General features: G+C 32.0%; 1 protein-coding gene across 6 annotated transcripts in view; it reads left to right on the top strand.

Moving 5' to 3' along the window:
* The window catches only part of SSBP2 (single stranded DNA binding protein 2), a 369,390-nt gene that overhangs the window by 276,000 nt on the left and 65,698 nt on the right, over positions 1–27,692 (top strand). For 4 of the 6 annotated variants that reach the window (XM_051992898.1, XM_051992901.1, XM_051992867.1 and 1 more), the window contains one exon: positions 21,460–21,519. The exons of the other annotated variants lie outside the window; for them this stretch is intronic. In XM_051992898.1, coding sequence (XP_051848858.1) covers positions 21,460–21,519 — 60 coding nt within the window. The remainder of the gene's footprint in view (positions 1–21,459; positions 21,520–27,692) is intronic. 6 annotated transcript variants of the gene reach the window in all.

Below are 27,692 nucleotides of genomic sequence, written 5' to 3'. Positions count from 1 at the left end.
GGGACAGATAATCAACAATGTTGGTAATTATATACTAGTAGCTAAGCAATACAGTGGATAAAGGGGAGATTGGCATTCTAATCTGCCCTCAGAATCTTACTGAGTGACCCTGACCATGTCACCTAACTTCTATTTGTCTCAGTTTCCTCTACTATTAAATAAGATAATTACACCTACATCTCAAGATTGTTTTAAGGATCAAATAAGAAAATTTTTGTAGTACATGGCACATAATAGCTGCATAAGAAATCCTTGTCCCAATACCTTCACAAATATTTTTTAGCATTACATGAGATTACATAGGTAGTATTACTGTCACAATAGAATATAGGAAAAAATGAAATTTTCAAGATTACTTCACAGTTATTTTATATGAAGTCTGTTTAATTATAGGCTGATGATAAACTCTAAGATATTTAGAACATTTGTTACATATCTGTGCTCATAAACAGACTACGGGAACACAAGTGTGTTATTTTGTGAGCTTTAAATTAGTTTAGTACTGGTTAGAATTAAAAATGTTCATCAAAGTATCTTATTTACTGGGGTGACAGTGAGGTCTGATGGAGATATTCATGAAAACAGAATAGAAACTAAACAAATTAGGATATATGAATTGTAAATTAACTGGTGAAATTCATTTGATGTGCAATTTATGCTTCATTTCTTTACTTCTGAAGGCTTATAAAACATTTCAAAGAATTTTCAAAATAAAATATTTTTACTATTGAATGAATAGAAACATCATCATACCATTTTATTACAGCTAGGTCCAGATTAGTGTGAATAATGAAACCTCTAAAGTAGTCACATATATTCAAATTCACTCTATTCAAAGTTATAATTATAGAAAATATAGTAACAGATATTTACTATGTAAAATATGATATTGGTTATATGGTCCAATGGAAATATGCACTGTGGTGTCAAATCATATAGTCACTTCAGGGGATTCATTATTCACACTAACCTGCACCTAATATTTTGAATATTTGTGTTGCTACATAAGAACCCTATTTCATGAAAGTTCTCATAAAATTTTTAAGTATGCAAAAAAGTTTAAAGAAAAAAACATGTTGACATCTAAGACTGGTAAGATTGGAAACCCTACAATTAATGGAATGGGGAGGAGGGAAAATAGCAGCAAAATGGAGAAAATTATTTGTTAAGGCAAAAACTGTATTACAGAGTGAAAAAATTTTAGAGTTCATATTTATTTTTTTCCAAAGAACATTTCAGTCTTATACTTTATTCATTTCCATATTTACTACATTCCAATAACACTGGCTTTCATACTGTTCTTCATGTAATATTTCTATTGCTCTCCTCTTTGTATTGTTATTATCTGTTCCTTGTCTGAAATTATCTCTTTTCATCTTTGCCTTCCTCCTGGCTTGCCTGCCTTCTTTCAAGTACCAGTTAAAATTCCATTTTTTTTTTTTTTAAACCAGAAGCCTTTCCTGATCCTCTTTAATGTTGATTCCTTTTCTCTGTGGATTTTTGATAATTTATCTATACATTTCTGGTTTTTATATAATTTTATTATTTTTTAAAATCTCATTAGACTGTGAACTCCTTGAGAGCAAAGATTTCCTTTAACTTTTTTTTTTTGTATTCTCAGGACCTGGCATTTATAATAAGTGCTTAATAAATGCGTGTTTACTGACTGTATTAGTGATTTTGAAGATTTTTTTGGTATTCCTCTGACCACTGATCTCTTAGGGAATGGCTGCTGCTGCTGCTGCTGCTGCTGATAATGATGATAATGATAGCTATCATTTATATAATACCTATTGTGTGCCCGGCACTGTGCTAAGTGATTTACAAATATTGTCTCATTTGATGCTGAATCATTTCACCCATTTTATAGATGAGGAAACAGAAGCAAACAAAGATAAAGTGAAGTGCTCGGGGCCACACAGCTAGGGAGTGTTTTAAGCCAAATTTAGACTGGGATCTTCCTGATTCTATACCTAAATTCTATCCTCTGCTCCACCCTCCTTTCTGCCCCCTCTGCCCCTATGGATACATGAACATTTGCACATGGATGCCTATGCATGTGAGTATATGTACACATTTATTTGTACATATGTATGTATTATATACACAAATAAGTGTGTATATAGTTAAAGGATTTCAACAGTTCTAAAAAGAATTACATGTGAATGCATACATATATAGATATGCATGTACACGTCTATATAAAAAGCATGTATAACATATCTGATATACATATTCATACACACATATGAGTGTTTTAGTTGTTTATATATATCTTAGATACCAAGCTCTTATCTAAGAACTTATCTAAGAACTAATAAAAAGATCTTTTCCCCTATATCTCTTCACTTCCTAGATATATTTTGTTTGTTCAGAAGTTTTTCAAATTCAAGTAATCAGAATATCTACATTATCTTTTAAAAAAAACTTTATTAAGAACATATATATTATCCATAGTTATAAAAGGAATAATACTTGATTCTCTTATTTTTTTTATGCTGTAATCTTTTATATTGGGGTCACATCCACTTCAAATTTGAATTAATCCATAATATATTGATTCACGCCTAATTTCTGACAGACTGATTTTTACTTTCCTCATGTTTTTACCAGAGAGAGGGAGTTCCTCAAGCAATTTATATTTTTAGATTTATGCAACACTGTTATTTTTATATTCATATTTATATATGAATTATATTTGTGTCTGTCTTTCCCTTGTCAGGCTGTTCTATTGATATGCCTCTTTTTAAACTACTTCCAATGAATTTGATGGTTATTGTTTATATTCTGTGATCTGGAAGTGCTAGTCCTTTCTCTTTGCTACCTCTTTTCATTATGTTTTTAATATTTAAGGTATTTTCCCTTCTGAATGAATTTTGTTATTTTGTTGAGTTCCACACAATATTACTGTGGTATTGGATGGGTAAAATTAAAAGTTATTTTAAAAAAAACCCTAAAAATTTGGTTATATAAGAATTTTTATTATATCAACATGGCTAAGAAACTAGCAAGGACTCTTCCTTCAGCCATATAAATTATTATTTATCTCTTTAAGGAGTACTTTGTAATATAATCTATTATATAATAATTATTATGTGAATAATACATATATTATATATAACATAATAATTATATAATAGATTCTATTATATAAGGATTTTGTTTACTCTGTTCGATTTATCACTAAATAGTTTAGTCATTTTGTGATTATTTGGAACCAGATTTCCCTTTCTCTTAATATTTTTTGGATTTGGGTGTTATGTAGGTATATTCCTGATTTTAATAGGGGATGATTTTCACCTACAACTTTGCTAAATCTATTAGTTATTTTAATTAGTATCTTCTGCTTCCCTAGGATTTTCTAAATAAATCATCATCAGCAAATATGAATATTTTTATCTCCTCTTTACTTATTACACCTTTAATTTCTTTCTTTTGAATTATGGCTATGGCTAACTTTTCTAGAACTATGTCAAATTATATTGTGGAGAGTAAACATTCTTGTTTTACTCCTGTATTTATTGGGAAAGCTTCTAGTCTATCTCCATTGCATATCCTGCTTGTTTCATTGTCTTCATTTTAGATAGATATTTTTCTGATGTTCAAAAGGTTGCTTTATACCATTACTTTGACATAAGTATGTGTATTGCAATTTAGAATTTCTGATTTATTGTGATTTTACTGAGATATCTCTGATCCTTTAATATATCCATGTATTTTATCTTTAATGTTAGATAATTTACCTTGTATCATAATTTAAAGTTGTTTTTTGCTTTTTTTCCTGATAAATATGCATATTCTTATGTTTTCTTATATATTTCTTCTTTTAAAATTCTGGTTTTCGATCTAAATTTCAGTCCTAGATTCCATTGTTAATTGTATTTCTTTTTTTCTCAGATTAAAAATTTCTTACTCTTGTTCTGACCTCTGGAAATTTATTGTTTGTCTCTGTAGAATGAGATGTAGGAAAGTAATCTACAGGGTCAAAAAGTTCTATAGTCAATAGAGTCAGCCATGATTCAGTACTTTATCCTTCATTGTTGTTTCAATAAGGATTACTTTGTAAGGCATAAAAGAAAGATTTCCATCTTTTCTTTTTCTTACTGATGTTAATTACTGTTTCTGTGTGTGCTGGTTTTTTTGCTGTTATATACCTATAGTATGGGAAAGTTATACTAACAAAATCTACATTAAAATACTGATCTTGTGACCCCTTACATTTATTTCTGATTAGCTTATCAGAAATATTACATTGACATTCATACTGTGAAGAAACTGTAACTAAATATTCAGCTAATTGCTGCAAAGTTTAATCCCTTCACACCTTTTAAGAAAGAATGAGATTAATTAATCCCTAATTTGTTTCCATGTTTGCCATTAAGAAAAATGACAGGCAAATAGAAATAGATAGAACAAACATTATTAAGAGAGAATTTAAGCTCAAAATAGCTGAAAGTGTGATAAGGGTACACCCACCTGCGTTTAAGTAAGTTAAAAATATCTAAGCTTAGATGAATTACATCTTGGAACATGTAAATTTTAGGGTGTGATACAAAACAAGAACTATTTTTTTAAAAATCATGTAGACTATTAGAACCGATGCCAAAAATTGGAATGAGGAAATTTTCCTCATTTTTAGTGATGGGAGGAAGTTAGATTCTGAGAATTAATTTTTATTTTCATTTTAATGTCTAGGAAAATTCTAGAAAGGACTGTTAAATAGATGGTTAATGCACATTTAGAAAGAGAATCGATAATATTAGCAAGACTTTCCTAAGAACAAGTTATAACAAAACACTTCATTTCTTTCTTTCTTTTTTTTTTTTTAATGATATGGTTAACAGATCAGAAAAATACTATAGCCTCCATTTACCTGGATTTTAATAAGGCATTTGATAAAGTTTATCCTAGTATATGTGTGGACAGAAGGTATAACAAACAATATGGTTAGGTAAATTCATAGCTAATTGAATGACATTTACCCAAAGAGTATTAAATAATAACTCCCATGTCAATCTGAGGCATAGTCTCCAGTACTGTCGCAAACTCTTGTTGGCAGTTCTCTATATAGTATTTTGATTATAAGTTGAGTCAATGAATCAAAAGTTTAATTAAACACTTATTAGGCATACAAAAAGAGGCATAACTCCTGCCCTCAAGAAGATCACAGTTTATTAGGATGACAATAAACAAACAAATATGTATAAATAAACTTTCTGTGAGATAAATAGAAAATAATTATAAGAGGGAAAGCATTAGAATTAAGAATGGTTTGGAGAAGCTTCCCATAGAAAATGGAATTTTATTTGAAGACTTAAAGGAAGCCAATAGATCAAAATAAGGTAGAAAAGCATGTTATATATTGGAGACAACCAAAAAAAAAAAAAAAGCCTGGACCTGAGAGATGGACTGGACCGTCTGTCCACTCTGTAAGCCAAGTACATACACTCAAAGAGTATGGTAGGGAGTAAAGTATAATGAGTGGGTCAGATTAGTGCAGAGAGTATATTACGAAGGACTTTGAACATTTGATACTGGAAACAATAGAAAACACTGGAGTTTATTAAATAAGTGGCATTATGTAATGTGTAACAAGACCATCTAGATGATGCATCTCGGAAGTGCAGGACTTCCTTGTCCTGAAGTCAGGAAGACTCATCTCCCTAAACTCAAATCTGGTTTCAGACACTTGATAGCCATGTGACTCTGGGCAAGTCACTTAACCCTGCTTGCCTCAGTTTCCTCATCTGTTAAATGAGAAAGAAATGACAAACCACTTCAGTGTCTTTGCCAAGAAAACTCCAGATGGGTCATAGTTGGACATTCTCAAACAGCTGAAAACAGTATGTAATAAGACTTGAAAGGGAGAATGGGGTGAAGTTGTGAAGAATATTGAGAAATGTCAGAGTCATATATTGGTCAACTATACAAGGCAAAATTAGGATTCAAATGAATCTTGATAGTCACCACCTGATCACCTTTTGCATTATTATCCTCCTAATTGGTCTTCCTGTGACAAGATATTGTGCTGAGTACCAGGAATACAAAACAATTCATACTGACAAGTTCACAGTGTAAAGGGGGAAACAACACTGCAAACAACAACCTTCAAACAAGATACAGAAAAAGAAATTTGAGATAAACAATAGAGAGAAAATATACTTAAGTCTAATTAAACTCCATTTTCTTCTTGGTAAAATGGGATGATAATACTTTACATTTTTCATTTTATTTTTTCTATTCTGAACTTAACAAACATGAACTAAAATGACGACTTTCATATACACAATATAACAGAAAGAAGGATTGTAATGAAACTGCATATCTACTGCATGCAGCTTGCTTTTCTTTTTAAATATGTGACAAATTTAATATACAATAATAATTACTCACCTCAAAGTATAGTTAGGACAATGCTTCCTAAACTTTAAAGAATTAAATACTTTTAATTTTGTCCTTTATTAATATTATGTCTACCATAAAATGTTCATTTTATTATTCATAAATTTCTTAATATAGTTTTGCTCTACCTTTGTTGGTCGCCAGAGTCCACCCACATTTTAAAAGAAAAAAGTGAAAAACTGGATAGGAGTTAGAGGAGGGTGACAAAGGACTAATGAAGACTTTAAAAAAACAAAACTGGAGACCTTTAGTCTTAAAGATATAAATCATGAGTGGAGAAGGATAGCTGTTGTCAAATATTTGAAGAGTTCTTGTGGAAAGAGGAATTAAACTTGTTTTATGTGATTTCATGGGACAGATCTAGAACAAAGGCAAGTAAGGAGAAAGGAAAATTTAAGTTCAACATAATAAAGAACATTCCAACCTATTAGTTATTCAAAAATAGGGTAAACCTCCTTATAAAGTTAGGAGTGCCCCATCATTTGTTGTTCATTTATTTCAGTCACTAATTCTTTGTGACCCATTTGGGGTTTTCTTGACAAAGATGTTGGAGTAGTTTGACATTTCTTTCTCCAGCTTATTTTACAGATGAGAAAATTGAGACAAACTGCAGGGTTAAGTAATTTATCCAGACTCACATCATTGGTATCTGAGGTTGGATTTTGATTCAGCTCTTCCTGGCTCCAGGCCTAGAGTTCTATTTACTATATCAACCTTGCTGCCCTCCCCATCAAAGGAATCACAAGATGCTGACTGAGACATTGCAGAATGATTTTTTTTTTCAAAGAGGGAGACAATTTTAAATTATTTTAAAAATCTCTATAAAATCTCTTCGGTGTATGTACAAATGTGTATGTATAGGTGCATATGTTAATTTTAATATGCACATAATGAAATGTATGTACTTGTATGTAATGAAATATATATATATATGTAGATAATCAATATGCATATAATAAAATTTTATCAGTAAAGCTAAGCTATATTACTCAGCCCTAAAGTTCCCTAATGATTAGGTTTGGTTGTCTTGGTTGATTAAATTAACTTGTTAGTTATAATACATAATCTAATCAGTTGACATATCTTGCCAATTTCTTTTTCCATAAAATCTTTTGCATCTTTTCTCTTTTCACATAGCCAATACTATCTTAATCCAGGTCTTTATCAACTTCCACCTAGAGTATTGCAACACTATTGTAAAGGGTCTCCCTGCTTCTCTACTATGTATCTTCCATATAGCTGCCAGACAATTCAGTGAATTTCAGTTGTACCTGTTTGTCTTTAAGATCAAATATAAGTTATTATATTTGTCTTTTAAAACACTAAAACATTAGGCTAATAATAGTTTAATCTTATTATACATAACTCCCCATCTCATTCTATATAGTCCAGTCAATAAAAAGCCTTCTCTCTCTTCTTCATATATGGTGCTCCATCTCCTGCCTCCCTAATTTTACTTTGGATGCCTGCCATCCATAAAAATGTGCTGTGCCCTCAGTTTTGCCTTATAGAAGTCCTCAATTCTTTAAGATGGAGTTCTATTTATCTATTATGTAAAATCTTTCACAACTCCCCTAATTTTTAGTGTTGTCTCTCTCTAATTACCTGGAATTTATTTTGTATTTGTTAATTAATTTGTGTAATAAAAACATATTGTTCAGGAAAAGCATGGATGAAAAATGGATGTCTCTATAAATATTAAATAATTTTATTTTGGTAGAATATTTTATAATTATTGTTTAAATGATGCTTATGTCTTAGGATCGAACTCAAATATTTTATGCATGTTGTTATTTTGAATGAAATTTCTCCTACTTATTCCTGAGTTTTATTAGTTAGATGTTAAAAAAAATGATTTCTATTGGTTGATCATATGGTCAATCACTTTGTTAAAATTTAATTATTTTTGTCAGTTTTAAAAATTGAATCTGAGGTTGCTTAAAGATTATATCATATGCAAATACAGATTGTTTTTCCTATCTTATTCATTCAGTTTCCTTTTTCTATCTTATTATTAATAAATTGCTTTTAATTTTAATGCTGTATCAGAGGGAGATGATGAACATCTTTGCTTTATCCCTGATCTTATTGACAAACTTCTATATGTTTTCATCGTCTATTTTCTCCTTTGCAGAAAAATACTAGTTTTTGCCTTCAAATAGATAACCTGTGATTGTAATGAAGAGAGAGCCACTTGTTCCTTTGCTTTTTACATTTTTTCATCAATGTCACATTTTTGAAGGCATCTTTCTCTTTATTTGTTGATATAGAAATATGATCTTACTATTATTGTTATTAATATGGTTTATTAGGTTTAGAAGTTTCCCTAATCCTTATATTCCTGTGGTAAATCCAACCTGATCATAATGAGTACTTTTTGTATAAAATCATATAGCCTCTTTGTTAATTTCATTCAGTACTTTTCTATCAATATTGACTAGTAATAATCTTTTATCTTCTACTTCTCAACTTTTGTCCTCTTTTTTTTCTAAAATTATTGGTCCATCCTTCTCATGGAAAAGGGGTTGGTAATTTTTTTTTCCTCCATTTTTGTGTACACTTTATTATCATGAGGATTAATTATTTCTCTAAATGTTTTGTAGATTTTACTTGTAAAAAAATGATCCAAGGTGTTATTATTGTTTTTTTTTTCTTTTAGGAAGTCTCTAATAGTTTATTTAGTTTCTTTTCTTAATATAATGTAACTTAGTTTCTCTGTTTTATACTGTTTATATGCTTAAATTTAAACTAAGATTTTTAGGAACCTTTGTGTTTTTATATATTATTCATAATTTTTTGTTGAAATCCTTACTAACTGCTAACTAATTAGAGTTGATCTAATCTTACAAGAAGATTTTGACCAGAACCTGAAACAAGGTACTAAGTAGAACTAATTAATACAAGGCTTGTGTTCACACTTTTACTCATTGGAGTTCACAAGTATGCCAGCTCACAAAGTAAACTTTCTAACTTCAAGGGAGTTCACACCTCCCTTAAAGCTCTTTGGGCCAGAGAGCACTATGGGAGAAAACCCATAATCCCATTCTCTCAGAAGAGTCAGATAAAAGGCCAGTGATGAGGGATCTAGGGCAGAATACATTTTCCTCTTGGCTGGCTGGTCGCAGAAGAGAGTTCAGCTGGACTCAAGAGGAGCGACTCTGGTGCAGAGAACACTTTGACGGATTTCAGTGGAGCTACGCCAGAAGCCCTCTCTCCGCGGCAAGTTGGTGGCTGGGCTCCCCAGAAGGAGACAAGAGAGACATTCCATCTCTGTGTTGGTTGGAGGCTGAAGAAAGCAAAGGCAGAGGCTGAAGGACAGAACCTTTGGATTTGGAGATATTCGGAGGGCTCTAAGCCTCTAAGCCCTGTGTTTTGAGAAGAACAAGAACTCCAACATTTGAACTCATAACATTTGGCGAAGAACAAGAACTCCAACATTTGAACTCATAACAATTTTTCATCAATCAATTTTATTGGCATACAATTAGGTATAATCAGTTTTAGTACTTTATTTTGTATTTGTTATAAATTCCTCTCTCTAATTTTTGATTTTGATAAATGGTAGTTTTCTTCTTTTTTAAATCACATGAGATGATGCTTTTTATATTGAAAGAAAAACAAAATTGTTCCTAAATTTTGTTTATTATTTCAGTAGTATTTTATTTTCAATTGATATTTTCCATTGCTTTTTAAAAGGGTTCTCTTTTTATTTTAGTATTTATTTAGAGGTTTATAATTTGTGGATTTTTAAATTTTTTCTAGTGATTTATTCAGTTTCACTAATGTTTCTTTTTGTTCTTTTGAAGATATTAGTGTTTAGAGAAAGAAAACTTTCTCCTAAGGATATGCTTTCTCTGCATTCCACAAATTTTGGTAGAGTATTTCATAAGACCATAAATCTGGAACCAGAATTACAAATGAGAAAGCTGAGATCTTACATTAATTAACTTGTTAATTGGTCACAAAAGTTGATGGTAAGGTTGTAATTCAAACCAAATTTATACACTGCTTCTTAGTTATTATTGTCTTTTCATGATTTGTTACTTAATCCACTCATTATTTGCTTTTCATTTATGCTTGAATTTTTTATACTTTTCTTATTAATTATAATTTCTTTATATTTTAGAATATGGCCAGTTTTTTGTTCAGATACCACACAATACAAAAAAAATCTTATTTTTCCTATTTAGTAATTACAAATAGTTAATGATAACTACTTTTATTAATATTCTGGTGTGAATCTCAACTCATTTCCTGTAAGTTGTTCTTTTAGATTTGCCTGAGTCTAAAAAGAAATATTGAAATATCTACCAATTATTAACTAATATAGATTTTACTGTAATTTGATTTTTCTTTAAGTATTTAGGTGCTATGCTATTTGATGTAAATATATTTAATGCTTACATTAATTTCATTATTTATTATGCCTTTATATATAATATCATTTCTCTCTTTGTCTCTTGTTACTGTCTCTCTTCTTACTATTGTCTCATCTGATTAAGAAATACCAGTGATTCTGCTAATGTTTGATAAATTAATTCTACCATAGACATTCTAAACTTGTGTATAAATCTTTGCCTTAAACTGTTTTTCATAAATAAAATTATTAGTTCTTTCTAATCCATTCTTGCATTGCCATTATGTTTATTGGGTATAGATTTCACTATTACATTTGGTTTTTGTCCATTAAATCATGTTATATTGAAAGCATCTTATATGTTTTGTATCCCATATTATTAATCTCAGAATAGCATATTGCCTGAAGAGTAAAACATATGATGACCGCGTATTTAAAATCAGCCGGAGTCAGGAATTCAGGTTAGGGGAAAATCATCAATCTTTATTCTTAGTAGGTGTTAAGAAGGATCTGAAGGTGAAGGGGAATCGGAGGTGAAGGGGGATCGGAGGTGAAGGAGGGTCAAGATAGCAATGTGAGCAGCTCTGTCAAAAAGCCAGCCAGTATCTCTTTCCGCTTTCTTCCTGCCCCCCTGCCTCCACCCACCAAAATCGTCATTTCCTATACAACACATCAGGACTTGCACAAAGAGTGGGTGGGGGCCATTCTTTCTCCAAGCATATATATTAATTGAGTATGGTCCAATTACTATTTACCCTCATGTGGTTGGGACCTCAGTGCATCAACTCAAGCCTCAGCCCATTACAAAAACAATTTTAAATATCATGACATTTTAAGATCTTAGTAGTGTCAATCCTTAAAATAGTTCACCATTGTGTCTTCTATCCCTTAAGCATACTCATGGGAAAAAATGAAATATATAGAAATACTTTTTTAAATGATTCAATAATTTTTATTAAAGCTTTTTATTTTTCAAAACATTAATGTGAACAATTCTTCAATATTAGCCCTTGCAAAACCTTGTATTCTAATTCCTCCCTTCACCCATCCCCTCCACTGGATGGCAAGAAGTCCATTATATGTTAGACATGGTAGAAATATATGTTAAATGCAATATATGCATACATATTTATACAATTATCGTGCTGCCCAAGAAAAATCAAATCAGACCAGTAAAAAAAGAGAGAGAGAGAAACAAAATAAAATGCAAGCAAGCAACAACAAAAAGAGTGAAAATGCTATGTTGTGAACCACTCTCAGTTCCCACAGTCCTCTCTCTGGGTGTAGATAGTTCTCTTTATCACTGAACAATTGGAACTGACTTCTGATTTAATGACTTTTAAATAATTTTTATTTATATACAGTATTGAAATAAAGTTGGAAGGATTTATTGAAAATAGCTGAAATAAAATGGAATAATTTCTAAGATGTTACATCATAGTTTTATGCATTTCTTTAGAAGCTAATCATTTCTTCCTCTGTGTGATCAGTTTATTATTATGAGAAAATTGTTCCTTCTTGGTTTTTTAATTATGTGTTTAAAATAGATTTAGTTAAAATGGATATTTAGAGCTTATAATTAAAACATTTTAAAACTATATCCTTCCTTTACCCTTTAATCTTTAGAGAACTTAAACATGCATACTTACAAATGGGGAATTCTTCACTAAATTTCAACATAGAAATTTTTAACTTTTCCCAGATTGTTGCGGAATATCAAATTTAGCACCATTTTCAGTTGTCTAAGGAGAATGATTAATTGGTTGTGAATCCTTTACAAAGATGAAAGTACCATCATTTATATCTTGCATACATTATATTACTCTATTTAATTTTTACATTTGTATATGTACCAGACACCTTTCATTGGTAGATAAGCTTTAAATATAAAATCAAGTAATAGGGAAATGATTAAACTAGAGTGATTATGCACATAGTTACTCAGTTATAGAAGGCCAATGCCTTTGCATGTTTCTCATAGATTCATAGCATTTTAGCATTGGAAGGAATTTAAAATGTTATCTAAAATCACCTCTTATGTGATTCATTGGTATCTTCTACAAAGTCCTTGATTCTTGAAGTGGTTTTCCAGTCTTTATATAAAGATTTTCTGTTTCTGGGTTATGTAAACATACATTCACTACCCTCTTCCTTACTTAATTGATTTCTTATCTTCATATTATATTGAAATTTACTTCAGAACTAGGATTGTTTTAATTATGAGTACAAGTTCTTTTGAAGAAATTTATGTAATTTTTATGTTTCTCATATTAAAAGGACATATTTATCATAATGAAACTTAAATAAAAGTTAAATTTAGGAGCTAAATATTTTATATGCAGTAAACAAGAAATAATTTTAGAGAAAATAACTATAAGAACTCTTTTTATAAAACAGTATCCAAGAAAATAATTCAGAGGCATAATCAAAGACTCAGACCATTCTGGGAGACTGTTAATTTTAAAGTGCTTTCCATCAATGATGATAGTAGCCCATGTCTTCCTGCCCGTTCTTTGAGACTCAGGTTCATGTATACTCATTCATATGACTTGGGCACATTTGTTCCTTTAATGGGAATCTTACTACCATTGTACTTTGTTTATGCTTACTCTTTCTCTCTCTTGAATTCTGAGTGTGTTCATTGGAGAGGGTGCCTCTGATGTTGGAGAAATTGCTTTGTTGTTGCTATCTATCACATTTGAGTAAGTGTTTGCTAAGAAGCCAAATCTACTAGCTAAGGGGAAATACACTGTTAGGAATCATGAGCTAGCTTTTAGGAGTATATTCACTCATAATATTATCCTTTGATAATATTGGAAGAGTAATAATCATGCCTTTGGCAAACCAGTCTACCAGTGATGGTGTGAATTGAGCAAGTGAACTGTGAAGCATCTCTTACAATTAGTTTAATTCCTTCAATAATATCCCTTAAAATAATTAAATGCTAAAAACTGGATTTAACTGTGCCCTATCCTCCATCTTAAAATTCTTTGCTCACTTGGAATGGACTCCCTCACCCCACCCCACCCCTGGCTCTCCCACCCAGTTCACACCTAGTCCTTCTCTAATCAGCCCAGTTCAAAGTGACATCCTCCCACCATCACTACCAGTTTCTCATAGCAGATTGCCTGAACCTTTCTGTGATAGCATCAGTATCTTCTAGGGCTCTCCCTCCCCAAAACATGGTCTAACCTAGGCCCCCCTCCCCCCAAAAAAAGAGTTGCTTCTGTCCCCAGGATTTGAATGTCGTAAATGGTAAATTCTGACAATATTAACATGACTTTTCAGTCACCTGAGGTCATAAAAAGATCCATCTATATGAAGTGAGGTCCTTTCAGACTTGGTAGATGTGTCAAAACCAAGTAAGTCACCACTCTGATCTACTGACTAGACAAATTTTCATCTGGAAATTAGAGGAGCCAAGGGTACAGAGCTAAGCACTGGAATGTCCTTGTTGCTTATACTTTCTGTACTATGCCTAAGTAAACTTTCTATCGTTTAATATTGAATGATCCCTGAGAACTTCATTTTGTCCCAAGATCAGACCTCAATTAACAAGGCACTGACTTGAGTCTGCCCTATCTGTAATTCTCTCCCTTATACTATTTCCTTCCTTGCATCACAATTATTTACGTATATGTCTTTTCTCTTGTTATATTTTAAATTCCTAGAGAGCAGTCTTTGACCTCTATATCTTTCAAGCTCCTCTAGCATAGTATCTAACATATGGAAAACTGTTAATAAATATTGAAAGAATGAATAAATTTGTGGCCTGAGGTACTAGGAAGAAATCATTTTTAGACAATTTGATTCAAAGGGAACACTATTTGCAAGGTCATCTTTGTGACCTTTTAGAAGTCTTTTAAATTTCCTGGATTTCCTTATCTATTAAATAAGAGTGTTATGCCAAGAGGTCTTTAGTGTGCTCTTCAGCTCTAAATCCTATAATTTATAGTCATCACTGCCATAAGAATGATCTGCCATCCAGTGTCTACTCTCTAAGTATGCATTCAGAATTGTAGTTCTGAAAAAATGAGAAAATATTTAGATTTATCCATTAAGAAAATGCACATCCATTATTCTTTCTTTCTTCCTTTTTTCTTTTTTTCTTTTTCTTTCTTCCTTCTTCTTTCCTTCCTTCTTTTGTTTCTTTTTCCCTTCCTTCTTCCCTTCCTCCATCACTTCTCCTCTTTCTTTCTTTCATCTTTCCTTCCTTTCTTCCTTCCTTCCATGACTGAATTATGCCAGAGCTAGAAGTACAGTAGCCACTTGCTGCTGATCTCATTACTAATTGGCACAGAAGCCCCTCCTTAGGCATCATGGTAGTGCTCCAACATATTCGCCCTATCAATGCTTTAATGAGGATAACCAGTTGCTTTGACCAGATTTAATCAGTACTCTCAAGCTTAAGGATCCCATCAGCCTCCCTCAACCTCAATTGCAAGGATTACAGGGAAAAAGAAAGAAAGAAAGATGGATGTGCATTTTCTAAATGGATAATTTAGGACTATAACTAGGATGTTAAAAAAAAAAAGAATGGAAGGCCCAATAAACAAACTGAAGAAAAAGTTACAAAGTGCCCTAAAAAAGGAGCAAAGAGGAAATAACAACTATTTCTTGTAATTCAGATATTGTATAAGATTATTCAAACATAAGGGAGATTGGGGTGGAGAAGGTTGGCCAAAGGTAGCCAGCAACAGAAAGAGAAAAGTACAATATCCACGAATATGAATCTAGTTTTAGAGAAAAGGAAATGGGGAAATAATGGAATCAGAGTTTTATTTTGCTTTTGTAATATTTATTACAAACCACTAATGCTAAATACTGATTCATTTTTGTTTCTTTTCTTTTTCTTCTAAAGATCAGGATGAGAGGGGTAGGTTTCAAGGAAAAGAAATATTAGAATAGAATCTGTTTGAAGAAAAAACAAGCTTAAAGTTTATTATAGATGAGGAAGATGGCAGAATAGCTTAGAAAGCAAAACTCAACAATATGTTCATGACAAGAAGGATAGAATAGGGACTGAACTTCAGATTTCATTAGTATATATTTACAAGAGGAAGGTCTCTCTACCAATACAGGTCAAGTTCTTTACCACTTACAGAGTTACCTAGGGGAACTAAGAGATGATACTTGTTGACTTGATTTGATGTAAGATACATACAGTCACTAATAATAAGACTACTATCTGGTGATAATTAGATTAACACCATACAGCAATGTTATGTGATTCTGAAAATGCTCTAGGTTTCATTTAGTGCGACTTTTATTTATTTGCCACATACTAATTTCTTGTTTATATATCTTTACTTACCATTTTACCTATTAACTTTGACTCTTTGGAGTTGGTACTTTGATAATTTTATTTCTAGGAAGAATCTTATATAATAAATAATAGTCATTTATAAATAGATAATAGTAAACCTCAAATCATATTCAAGTAATGAAATAGAATGTTAGTGCATAATAAAATGTTAGGAATTCTGATGGAAAAAAATATGTTTTATATTTGCTTTTGACTGCAATTTTAATAATAAAACTAAGAACCTTTTCTTTTTTATTAGTTTGAGGTTTTCTTCTCTCAAGTTCTCCAAAAAAGATACCAGATATAAGAATTATAAGTTCTTAACCATTTAAAAAATTACCAAGCATTATATTTTCTATTTTAAATGTTTATTGTTTTAAATCTTGGCCTAGACAAGAAGGAATCTTTATGAGTTGTTTTTATTTAAAAAGCATGAAAAGTTTAATGGTGTGAATTTATGGGAACACTCCTCATACTCTACTACTTAAGCCTCTAATAATTGTTTTCAAGGCTAGCCTTATCCAAACAAGATGGCTGTGACAATTCTCTCATTCATTATCCATATAACTTCAAAAAATAATAAAGTCATATTGCTCCTTCATAGTCCTTAAGCTTGAGCATAAGTTATTTATATTTTCCAAAGTTTTCTAACTCTTATTTAGGTTCACAGTGAATAAGCAAAGGTCTCCAACCTCTGCTTAGGATATTTAGTTAATAATTAATTCTCTTTGATGTCATAAAAGAAGAAAATACATACAAGCATATCATATTCATCAAGCATCATCTATATCAGGCTTCTAAAACTTTTTCCATTTTTGAACCCTTTTTGCTCAAGAAATTTTCATGTGATCGTGGGTATATAGGTATATAAAATAGGCATACAAATCAAGCATTTACTGATAATAAATCATAATTTCACAACTTTTACATTCAATTATGTAATCCTGTATGGGGTCAAGACCCCACAGTTTAAGAGACTTTGTTCTATATATTATTTATATTGAAATCTCAAAGATTTCACTATATCTGAGAATCTTTGGCTATGGAGAATTGTAGAATTTTCAGAGTTTTAAATGACCTTTGTTATGATCCAGTCTCATATTAAAGATGAAGAACAAAGGCCCAGAGGGATTGTTACTTTGTTTCTTTTCTCTTTTTTGTTACTTTTTTAAAGTAATGGAGTCAGTAGTAGAATTGGTCCTAAAACATATCTATCCTGACTCTTCGTTCAACATTCTTATCAAGGCATTGAGAATTTGGAGAGGTCAAGACTTCTTTTCAGTCACTGTTTCATCACTATTACCACCACCACTATTTCAACCAAAGATTTTGATTTTTAAAAAATTAAACTTTTTAAAAACATATAATTTTTGTAACAGGGATGAAACAGTAGTGAATAAAAATTCCATAGGCAAAGACCCCTAACAAAGAAAATACTTCTTTCCAGAATAATAATGTAGATGTTATATTGATAAAATTTGTCATTTGATAACTAATTTTAGTTATAACTGGAACATGTAGAATAACTAACATAGTGTATAGCTTTATGTGACTTCATAGTTTAAATAAAGATTTTCACAATATAAAATTCCATGTCTATTTTTGTTCCTTGAATTATCTGAAAGCAAATATCAGTATTTCCTTTGTAGCTTTTACTACAAGTAAGATGCTTTTCATTTTAGACATTAATGCTCTGTGTATGTAGGCTAGGAAAGTGGTATGAGGTTTGTTTTGTTTTGTTTTGTTTTGTTTTGTTTTGTTTTGTTTTGTTTTGTTTTTTTGCTTTGTTTTGTTTTTTGCTGAGGCAGTTGGGGTTAAGTGACCTGTCCAGGGTCACACAGCTAGGCTGTGTTAAGTGTCTGAGACCAGATTTGAACTCAGGTCCTCCTGACTTCAGGGCTGGTGCTCTATCTACTGTGCCACCTAGCTGCCCCTTGGTTGGGGTTTTTCATGAGAGATGAGAGGGGACTGGACGGTCACTGAACCCTGTGATTCCATCAGTGTAAGGGACTAAGGAAAACTCCCTATCCCAAAGCCAACCTGCATAGGTTGGGTAAGTTACATCAGACACACGTATCAAACAATTGACCTGGGGTCTATGAACTTAATACATTTTGAGCAGAATATAACTCAGGTGCCCCAATATCACTATTTGACTCTCTGAAGTGGATATTTGAAGCAATTATACAGGTTATTTAAGTATGAATAATAATAATATTCTAAGCACTATTAATTTTTTTTATTTTTACCCTAATTTTCAAGTAAATGTGATTTGAATTACCTGAATGACTGTCAATTTTCTATTTTATTCCACAAGTACATAAAATAGTTTTTTTTTCCAAAATGTAAGTAGTTTTCCAAATTTTCCCCAATCTATCATAAATAATGGCAGTTTCTGAAAGGAGAGAATAAATAAGAAAAAGAGCTGAAAGAAATTCTTTTTAACCCTTTCCTTGATTTTGTTACTCCTTAGAGACCCTGTTTGGTTCACAACCATCACCACATGCAAAGTTCCTACCTCCCTAACCCAACAATTTCATGATGGGACCTCATGGTTAGGTTGGAGGGACACAGAAAATATCATTAAAAAATGGTACTCCACAATGCCATGTTTAAGATGAGAAATGTCTCATTTAAAATGTTTTATTAAATTAACATTGAATCATTCTTCTAATATAGAGAGGAATATTGAAAATATTTTTTTAAATTTTGTTTTGTTCTAGGAACCTTCTAAACTTTTCAGCATTTCACTTAGTGTAATACATTCAATATAATTTCCATGAATTTTTTTGTATTTCACAATTCCTTAAATACTTAAATTAGTATAATAATATTTAGTTGTCCATTTCCATTTTTCCATGTTTCATAAACTGCTTTTTCATTTACAATCTGAGCAAATAAATTGCTTGAATTAACATTTTTGAGAGATATTATACAGCTACACAAACATTAAATCAAATATTTGATTCTTAATAATTTCAAAACATTTCAAAAAGATATAAAACATTTTTGCAGATTAAAAAAAAAGATGAGCTGTTTTTGACCAATATCTTACTATACTGAAGTGAAATAAATGAATAGGAGAAAAAAGAATAGACTCTCAGAATAAAATATTTAGGAACAAATTTTCATAAATGATTGCTTCTTGCACTGAGCAAATGAATGTGAAAGTTAAAGAATGTTAGTAAACTTTACAAAAATTGCAAGTTGACTTGGGGGAAAATTAATATGGACAGAGAATTTTTTCATGATTTGATTGATTTGATTTCATGATTTGAATACATAAATAGGATACATGATAAAACTAACAATACTTTGGTTAGGGAAAAGGAAATGTTCTCTTGCAGTTAGTAAATGGTTGCTAATTATTGTGGAATAATAATTATTGTGGGAAAAGAATTGTATAAAGTGGTGGTGGTCGGAAAAAGGGAGAACACTTTATTCCATTGGGGAACCCTTTCAGTGAACTTGGTATTAGTTAAAGGGGAAGGATGACTCCTATTTGTCTGTAACTCTCTCCCACTTTGGGAAGAAAAAAGGAGCTTTGCATAATTTATTTTTTTATGGGTAACTCCTTTATTATTAAATATTTCAAGGATCTGTAATTTTGTAGGTATGGGTGCTCCCCACCCAGAGACTGATTGCAACTTTTCTACAATCTAATAAAAGTTGTTTTACTAGTTTCTATGGAATATCATTACCCTGCCTTTATGCTTTGCAGTTCTTCTGAATTTAGCTTGGCTGTTCTTGTAACAGTTAGTCATTAGTTTGATGAACATTCTTAAGAGCACTTCTCATTTCAATAAGATAATGTTATTCTATATCTGATTAAATGAAATACCCCTTATTACAAAATTTATAGTTCTTCTCATATGATTTAGCTTCTCATATGGTATGCCATTCAGGTAAGCTATAGTATATGTTTGTTTGCATCTGGGGGTCATCTCCAGTTGTACTGATTTGTATCTTGCCATTGGACCCATATGGCTCTGGAGGACAATGGTAACTTTGCACAGCCCTCCCTTACATAAATTCAATTCACTTATAAGTCATGACATCATCCCTCTGATGTCATGGTCCTCTTGGAGAAAAAAGGACAACCAACAATCAGCTAATACAGTGAAGCCTTTTAAATTTGGTAGGGACTTGTTAAAACATCCTCTCCACTAGCTTAGCTTTCCCAAACCCAGACCAGTGCACCACCTTGAGATCATCAGGCAGGGATTTGTGAAAGACTAAGAAATATTTTTGCTCATATACAATGACTAGCTAAGAACAATTCAGGATCTTGAGCAGAGGACCAAATTGTTCATTTAATTTAAAACTTTTTGTAGTTTAGTCAGATTCTCTATAATACAGGATAAAGGTGGATTATTTGATAATTCTGTCTTGCTATAGAAACAAATGTTTAAAAAATATCAAAAGGGATAGAGGCTCATACATACACATATACACATACATATACATATTCCTATACAGCAAAAAGTGAAATTGAAATTTGACAGTTTTCTTAGTAATTATATAAAATCTCACCATCTTTGTCGCTTACTACCATTTGATATTTAGACAACTCACTTCCTAGACCTTAATGAGAATGTTGGACTAGATGACTTTTAAGGGTCCTTTAAATTAATATTTCTATGATCAGTGTAAGTTGCTAAGTCAGAGGCGCTAGTGAAAGGCCTGGTTTATGATGTCATTGTTAAAAGAATCTCCCAAAAGAGGAAACTCCTATCAGTGCACGTCCCCAGCTTCTCTATAGTAAGACATTCTTAAAGAGTTTTTTAGAGCACTTTTTAGAGATGTTATATTGATAGGTATATTTCTGCTATTGAGGCTGATTGCAACCCATCTACACCTGCTCATCCTGCACAACCCTAAAAGTCTTTTCCTATAAAAAGTTGACTACACAAATACTTAGTCCCTTCTTTAAGTTTTTGTAACATGTCTGGGATACCAAATGGAGCACATGGATTGTATATCAATTATGCCTTATTCTCATTATGAGACCATTTCATTTCCTTTGTAATCATATATTTAGTGGCATCCTATATACTACTTATTATTTTGTAATTTCTTGTTTGTAATGGATAATAGCCTACACACACACACACACACACACACACACACACACACACACCTCCATTCTGTGTCTCTCCATTAATGAAAAAGCATATTTTAATTCCTATGTAATACTAAGGGTAAAGTCAGAGTTCACAGCCTTCAGGAAAAGTCTTAAAGCCTATCTCCTAGGTGACATGATACTAATTTCCCCAAGAGATTTTATTTTATAAAAGGTAGCATATAAAAATAATATGGTAAATATCTTAAAAGATATAACCCTTAGATTTTTGAATTTCACAGAAGTGTTATATGCTTTTTTTTTTTTTAATAGCCTTTCATGTCACCTCGATACCCTGGAGGTCCAAGACCACCACTGAGAATACCTAATCAGGTAAGGCCTCTATGAAATATGAATTTGTAATTATAATTCAGTAAAAGAAATTCTGAATTTTTAGGAAATAAAAAAATTACGTCTGTACTTTTACATACTACTTGACGGTGATTCCTAAGCAACTTACTTTTTTTAATTACATAATTTTTCATTATAAAATCATATAATTTAGAGCCATAAGAACCTTAGAAACTTCCTAGTCCATATCCCTGATTCTGTAAATGAGGAATCTAATGAAACCCAAATTTCAAGGTAACCTGAGATTATAATTTGAGCCATATCTGATTTCCAATCATGTGCCTTTTGATTATTCCTTCCATGACACTATTTTGAAAAATTGAGTGTTAGCTAAGTACTGCCAGTTTAAACCTTGATCTGGTGAATGTTGTTAAAAATCATCATTAACCTAATTTTTGTCATTTGTCAATTTGTCATTTATTTTCATGTTACTTACATTTAAGTTCCTCATTTAAGTCAATTATAACCATATAATTAATTAAGACTATTTTTATCTCAGTTGGTCTACAGTTAGATTGCTGGCCTTCCAGTGAGTCCTCCAACTGCTTGACATATATTGATAGAGTGCAGGCTCTAAATTTAGAGGTCCTCAAACTACGGCCCTCGGGCCAGATGCAGCAGCTGAGGACGATTATCTCCCTCACCCAGGGCTATGAAGTTTCTTTATTTAAAGGCCCACAAAACAAAGTTTTTGTTTTTACTATAGTCCGGCCCTCCAACACTCTGAGGGACAGTGAACTGGCCCCCTATTTAAAAAGTTTGAAGACCCCAAAACTCACTCTTCCAGTTTTGGCAGGGCAGGTCTCCAAATGACAGTTCCTACTTCCCCCTCAATTAATCCCAAAGGTTTATAGCTTCTAAAACTATTGCTAATAAGCCCTCAGTAAATGCATTCCCTTCCCCTTCTCCAATATAAGTTAACCAGTTATCATTGGCCGAATGAAATTAACCAGTTAATATTAATTAGCTTTTCTAAAGAGATTCTTACTGAGAAGATGGTGCAAGTACCAAAAAGAATAATCCTCCCTCCTCATAATAGGAATTACACTCAGTTCCTGGAAAAAGTAGACTCCTCCTTAAAGTGGTAGCTACAAGTTAGGTGAAACTTCATAGCCCATGAATATTTTCTCTCTTATCTGCATTTTCTTTCTTCGCGTTTGGCATAACCAATAGACAAAGTGCTCCTTTACTTAGCTAGACCACTCCTCAGGACAGTTGCAGCTATGAGAGACTTTACTACTGATTATATTTGTTGGATCCCTCGTTGCTCTTCTGCCTGGGGAAAAGAGTAAATTGCTGAAACTTATATGCAACTTATATGCAAACTTAGTTCTAACTCAGAAGCCAAGTAAAAGAATTTTTTTTACATAGTAAGCTGAGAAGAAACAGTTGAACCTATCTGTTTGCTCTGTGAAGTGGGAGAAAGGGAAAGAAGGTCTCTCTGTTGCACATGTGCAAGAAAGCAGGCTCACCAAATTTCCACATGCAATGGAATTAGGCAGGAAATATTGACCACTCAAAGAAGTGAGCCCTCACCCAATACAAAAATAAGTAGCCTCTGATTTCTTACGGAATTTCATATTTCTGGATCTAAATGGTTCTTAGTCAATTAAGTATTTCCTAAGCACCTACTATGTGCTTATTGGGGATTTGCAAACTAAGTGTAAAACATATTCACTTTGTTCAAGAAACTAAGAAGACGACTCACAAAAACTTAAAACACTTAGAAAAAACATAACAAAACAAAACAAAACTGCACAGTGTTGTTGATGGAACCCAAAACAAATGCAAATAAAGGTAACCTTCTTTCTAATTCCACTTGTGCCTAAAGAAAAACCTGTTTGTTTCTATAATATTAATTTATTTCTTTTGTAGTCTAATGTTTGCATGCTGTTTTCCCTAATAGAATGTGAGTTCCTTGAGGATTGGAATTGTTTTTTTCCTGTTTCTCATCTCTTTTTAAATTCCCAGCATTTTGGTAGTGTCTAGCACGATAGGCATTTAATAAATGTTTGTTGACTTCATTAATTCATTTTCCTTTTAATCCCTACTGTAGCCCCAAAATACAAATTTGAAAACCTACACCTCCCTAAATTATTTCCATTATATATGTTAATCCTCTGATCATTCTGCCAAATTTCAACCTATTTCTACACTAACTTTGGTTGAAACATTTGTATAGTCCTTGCAGAATTCTGACATAGCAGGCATTCTTTCTCTGCTACCATTGTGGAAGCAAGAAATGCTAGCTTTCTATCCCAACCCTCAATCAAAGCATATACCAAGAGCCTTTTTCAGTCTTTCTATAGCTGGCAGTGTCCATGGAGCAGCTGGAACATCTCTCCACAATCCTGACTCAGTATTAAAAAACATGGTCTAGGGGAATAGAACATGAAATGGGGAAGAAAAGTATACAGATGCCATAGATCCTGACATATGGAAACCCCATTTTCTCTGTGGGTAAACACATACATTGACATTCAAATCTGTTTATTTATGTTAATGCCTTTTTTGCTTCTGTATAAAGAATAGGACTTTTTCATCTTCTTTTTCTGAATTTTACTGAGAATTTTTCTGGTTTCCCACTTTATATTTTTGTACTAGTAACAATTGAAATTACAATAAAAAGGAAAACACTCAGAACAAGGGAAAGGTGACTCCCTTATTCCATAAATGTTTAGAAAGTTCTTAATGACTCTAAAAGAGACCTTTGGGACACACAACTTTTGAGAATTTCCACAGGCCCTTTTTCCTTCAACTCTGTTGTTTTGGAAGCTTATAAAGGGACTCTATAGGTGAACTTCAAATTTAGGTGAAAGAGAGCTTTATAATATAGCTGCGTAATCCCTTTAAAAATTGCCTCTTTAATCTAAAAATGTTCCCTCTTAATTCAGTAGATAAATTGAAAAATTTTTAACCTTATGTCAGAAGAATGTTAATTTCCTCTATTTCCACAATTAGCAACCCTTTTCTTCTAAATATATGTAAAATAAGCATTTCAATACCTGTAGAATAGGGTAGCAACAAAGCAGATACAGTACCTAGCAGAGAGTTAGGAAGATCTGAGTTCAAATGCAAGTTCAGACAATTTACTAGCTGTGTGGCTCTGGGCAAATCACTAAATTCAGTTTAATTCAGTTTCCTCATCCATAAATTAAGCTGGAGAAGGAAATGGCAAATGGGGTCATAAAGAGTCAGGATGACTGAACAAGAACAATCTGTAGAAATACTGAACAAAATTGATGAAGAGAGACATTTCATAAATACTGAATCAGAGAAGCCTGAGTTTTTTTGCATTATAGTAGTGTTAGTGGCTCTCTAGGCCTAAATGTGTTTTATTTTTTCAGGTGAAGTGTGCTATAATTAGTGGCGCCTTATCCCCTTTTGTGTTTGTTTTTGTGACGGGCTCTTTGTTCCTTGTTGTTTTTTCTCAGACACTGAAAACTTTGCTAATTCAGATTCTGTTAATTTAATATGTATAATATTCTACTTCTGTGATACTGAGGGAAAAGGTTTATTAGCAAATTAGTGACATAAACTGGATCATATAGGGGAATATGTGCCTTTTTTAAAGAAGTAATTTTCAAGTCTTTACATAAAACTAAAATAATAATTACAAATGAATCGCAAGGTCATTAAAGTAGAATTGGTAGAATATTTATGATTAATAGTAAGTTGGCATTATTACATATGTATCTTGAACAATAAAAGTTTAGTAATTTTTTCTTAAATTTTCTAGAATTCAGTTTTTTATTTATTCATAGTGGCCTTTGAATTAATAGTTTTATTATACAGTCAAAAATATTCCTACCAAGAGACTGAATAATAAATGTTAAATACCTAATGACTGTGGCAGGTCATCATGAATCCATAATGCTCATCTTTAAGATGAGCAAAAACTGGAAGAACTCAGAGATGCAATTAATTAGGACATAGTCTTGTGCCCTAGGCTTCCTTCAGATTTTCCTCATAATTTGTATATGGTTGCACAAAAATGGTACTGTTTTATATAGGCATAAGAGTTGTAAGTGGAATATGTTTGGGGAAAATAGAAAACAGGGAAGCAATAAAATATTTGTAACATAAAGGAGGAAGCTGTAATAGCCATTGTGGTTGTGGAAGAGAGTGCCATGAAATATCTAGGTTAAAGAATAAATTCAGTATAAAAATTCCCAACTTAAGAGCTGTGAGAGAATTCCTGGACTTTGTTCCAATGCGAAAAGACATCCTTGACTCTGAGGTAATTTAACATGAATGTTTAGAGATAATCAAAGTTTTTCCTAATCTGGACCCTTTTGACTTCTCCTTTTTATACTTTGTCCCATTCCACACATTCTACTATACAGATACATGGGTTCACTTGCAACTGGGACCCAATATTCCCATCTTCATTGCTTCTCTCCTTTGCCTGGAATATTTGACTGTCATTTCCATCTTCTATCTCTACCTCCAGAACCTTTTTCTGATATCCTAGTTACTAATGCCTTCCCCTCTCAGAATGACTTTTCTCTACTCTGTATATATCATATATGTACCTCATCATTTCCATATTGTTTCCTCCATTAGAATATAAGGTCTTTTGAGGGTAGGAACTGTTTTTGCTTCCTCTACCTCCTCCCTTTGCTATGGTATCTTCAGTCCTTAGTAAAGTGTCTGATATAGTAAATGGTTAGTAAATACTTGTCAGATGAACTTGAGAGAAAGGGTAGAGATAAGGAATGGATTTATGCTGTCATTGGTATAGAAAACTTCCTCTACCTATGTAGAGATATCTTTATAGAAAGATACCATTTCTATAAAAGCCATCTAGGTGGTACAATCAACAGACTGCCAGGCCTGAAGTCAGAAAGATTCATTTTTCTGAATTCAAATCTAGCCTCACTTACTAGGTATGTGACCCTAGGCAAGTCCCACTTAACCCTGTTTGCCTGTTTCCTCATCTGTAAAATGAGCTGGAGAAGGAAATAGCAAATCACTTCTGCATCTTTGCCAAGAAAATACCAAATCAAATCAGGAACGATAAGAAACAACTGAACAACAATAACAACAATCTTCTCTACAATTTAAAGAGTTTCTAGAGCTCTGAGAGCTCAAACGACATACTTGTCCAAGGTCCCAGAACCAGAATGTATTATATTACTAAACTCAGTCTTTAAAACTTTGAAGCTAGATCTTTATCTTCTGTGCTTGTTTATAGATCTAGCTTTATTCCCATTGTAAAGAAGGGAAAGCTAAGTTAAAAGTCTCTCTCTCTCTTTTTTTAATAGAACTTGTTATTCAGAATAATGAAAATTCTTGGACTTTTAAGTACGTCTTAGGACTATAACAATCTCTTCTAATTACAATTCTACTCTCCAGTGTTTTTTCTTCCTATTGTTTTCTTTGTTTTTGAGAGATATCTATAAAATACAAATAAAATTAAGATTTATTCAGTTACAGGGTATTACTGTTATTATTATGACTTCAAGGATATTCTGTGCATCAAAAGGAAAACAAAAAAACTGGAGATTAAATATTCTGAATACTGAAAGGAAGGTGAAACTGTTGTTCTGTTAACTATATGGAGTTATCGGAATTCTTTTTTTTTTGCAATTCATTTAAGTGAATTGAAATTATACATCATTAACATAGTCTGTTTCAGATTGTGTCCTGAATTGGCTATACTAAAGTAACTTGACATTTACCTGCTATGCTGTACAACTCTCATGAAATTGCTGTCCAACTCTGGAGGCAATCCTGTGTTGTATGTACACCCATTATTTATTAATATAAAATAAATCAGTTTTCTACCCACACACATTCAGTGATAAGACTTGGCTTTTAGTATTCTAAATGTAAATATTGCTAAGGAATAATAGTTCCAAAAAACTATTCTTTCCTCAGTATTGTACCTTCCACTCAGATAGGAAATCTGGGTGAAAGAAACCTTTAAGGCACTTTAGTCTCCCAAAGAAAATAAACATGATCGGTCAGATTTTCAAATCCCACAGCAAATGAGAAACATTTAACTTTAACAAACCATATAGTTGCACTTCCTCTACAATCCATGATTTGAATATCTTATTTAGAGTTAACTTCTATTTAACAGACATGTCCTTTACCAGTAATCATGTACCTATTTTTTTTTTCAGCATATTACCTTAATTTAAAATGTT

The sequence above is a fragment of the Antechinus flavipes genome, chromosome 1 (assembly GCF_016432865.1).
Source record: "Antechinus flavipes isolate AdamAnt ecotype Samford, QLD, Australia chromosome 1, AdamAnt_v2, whole genome shotgun sequence".
Lineage (NCBI taxonomy): Eukaryota > Metazoa > Chordata > Mammalia > Dasyuromorphia > Dasyuridae > Antechinus > Antechinus flavipes.
The sequence above is the reverse complement of the archived record's forward strand: the minus strand, read 5'-3'. Positions and strand labels throughout refer to the sequence as shown.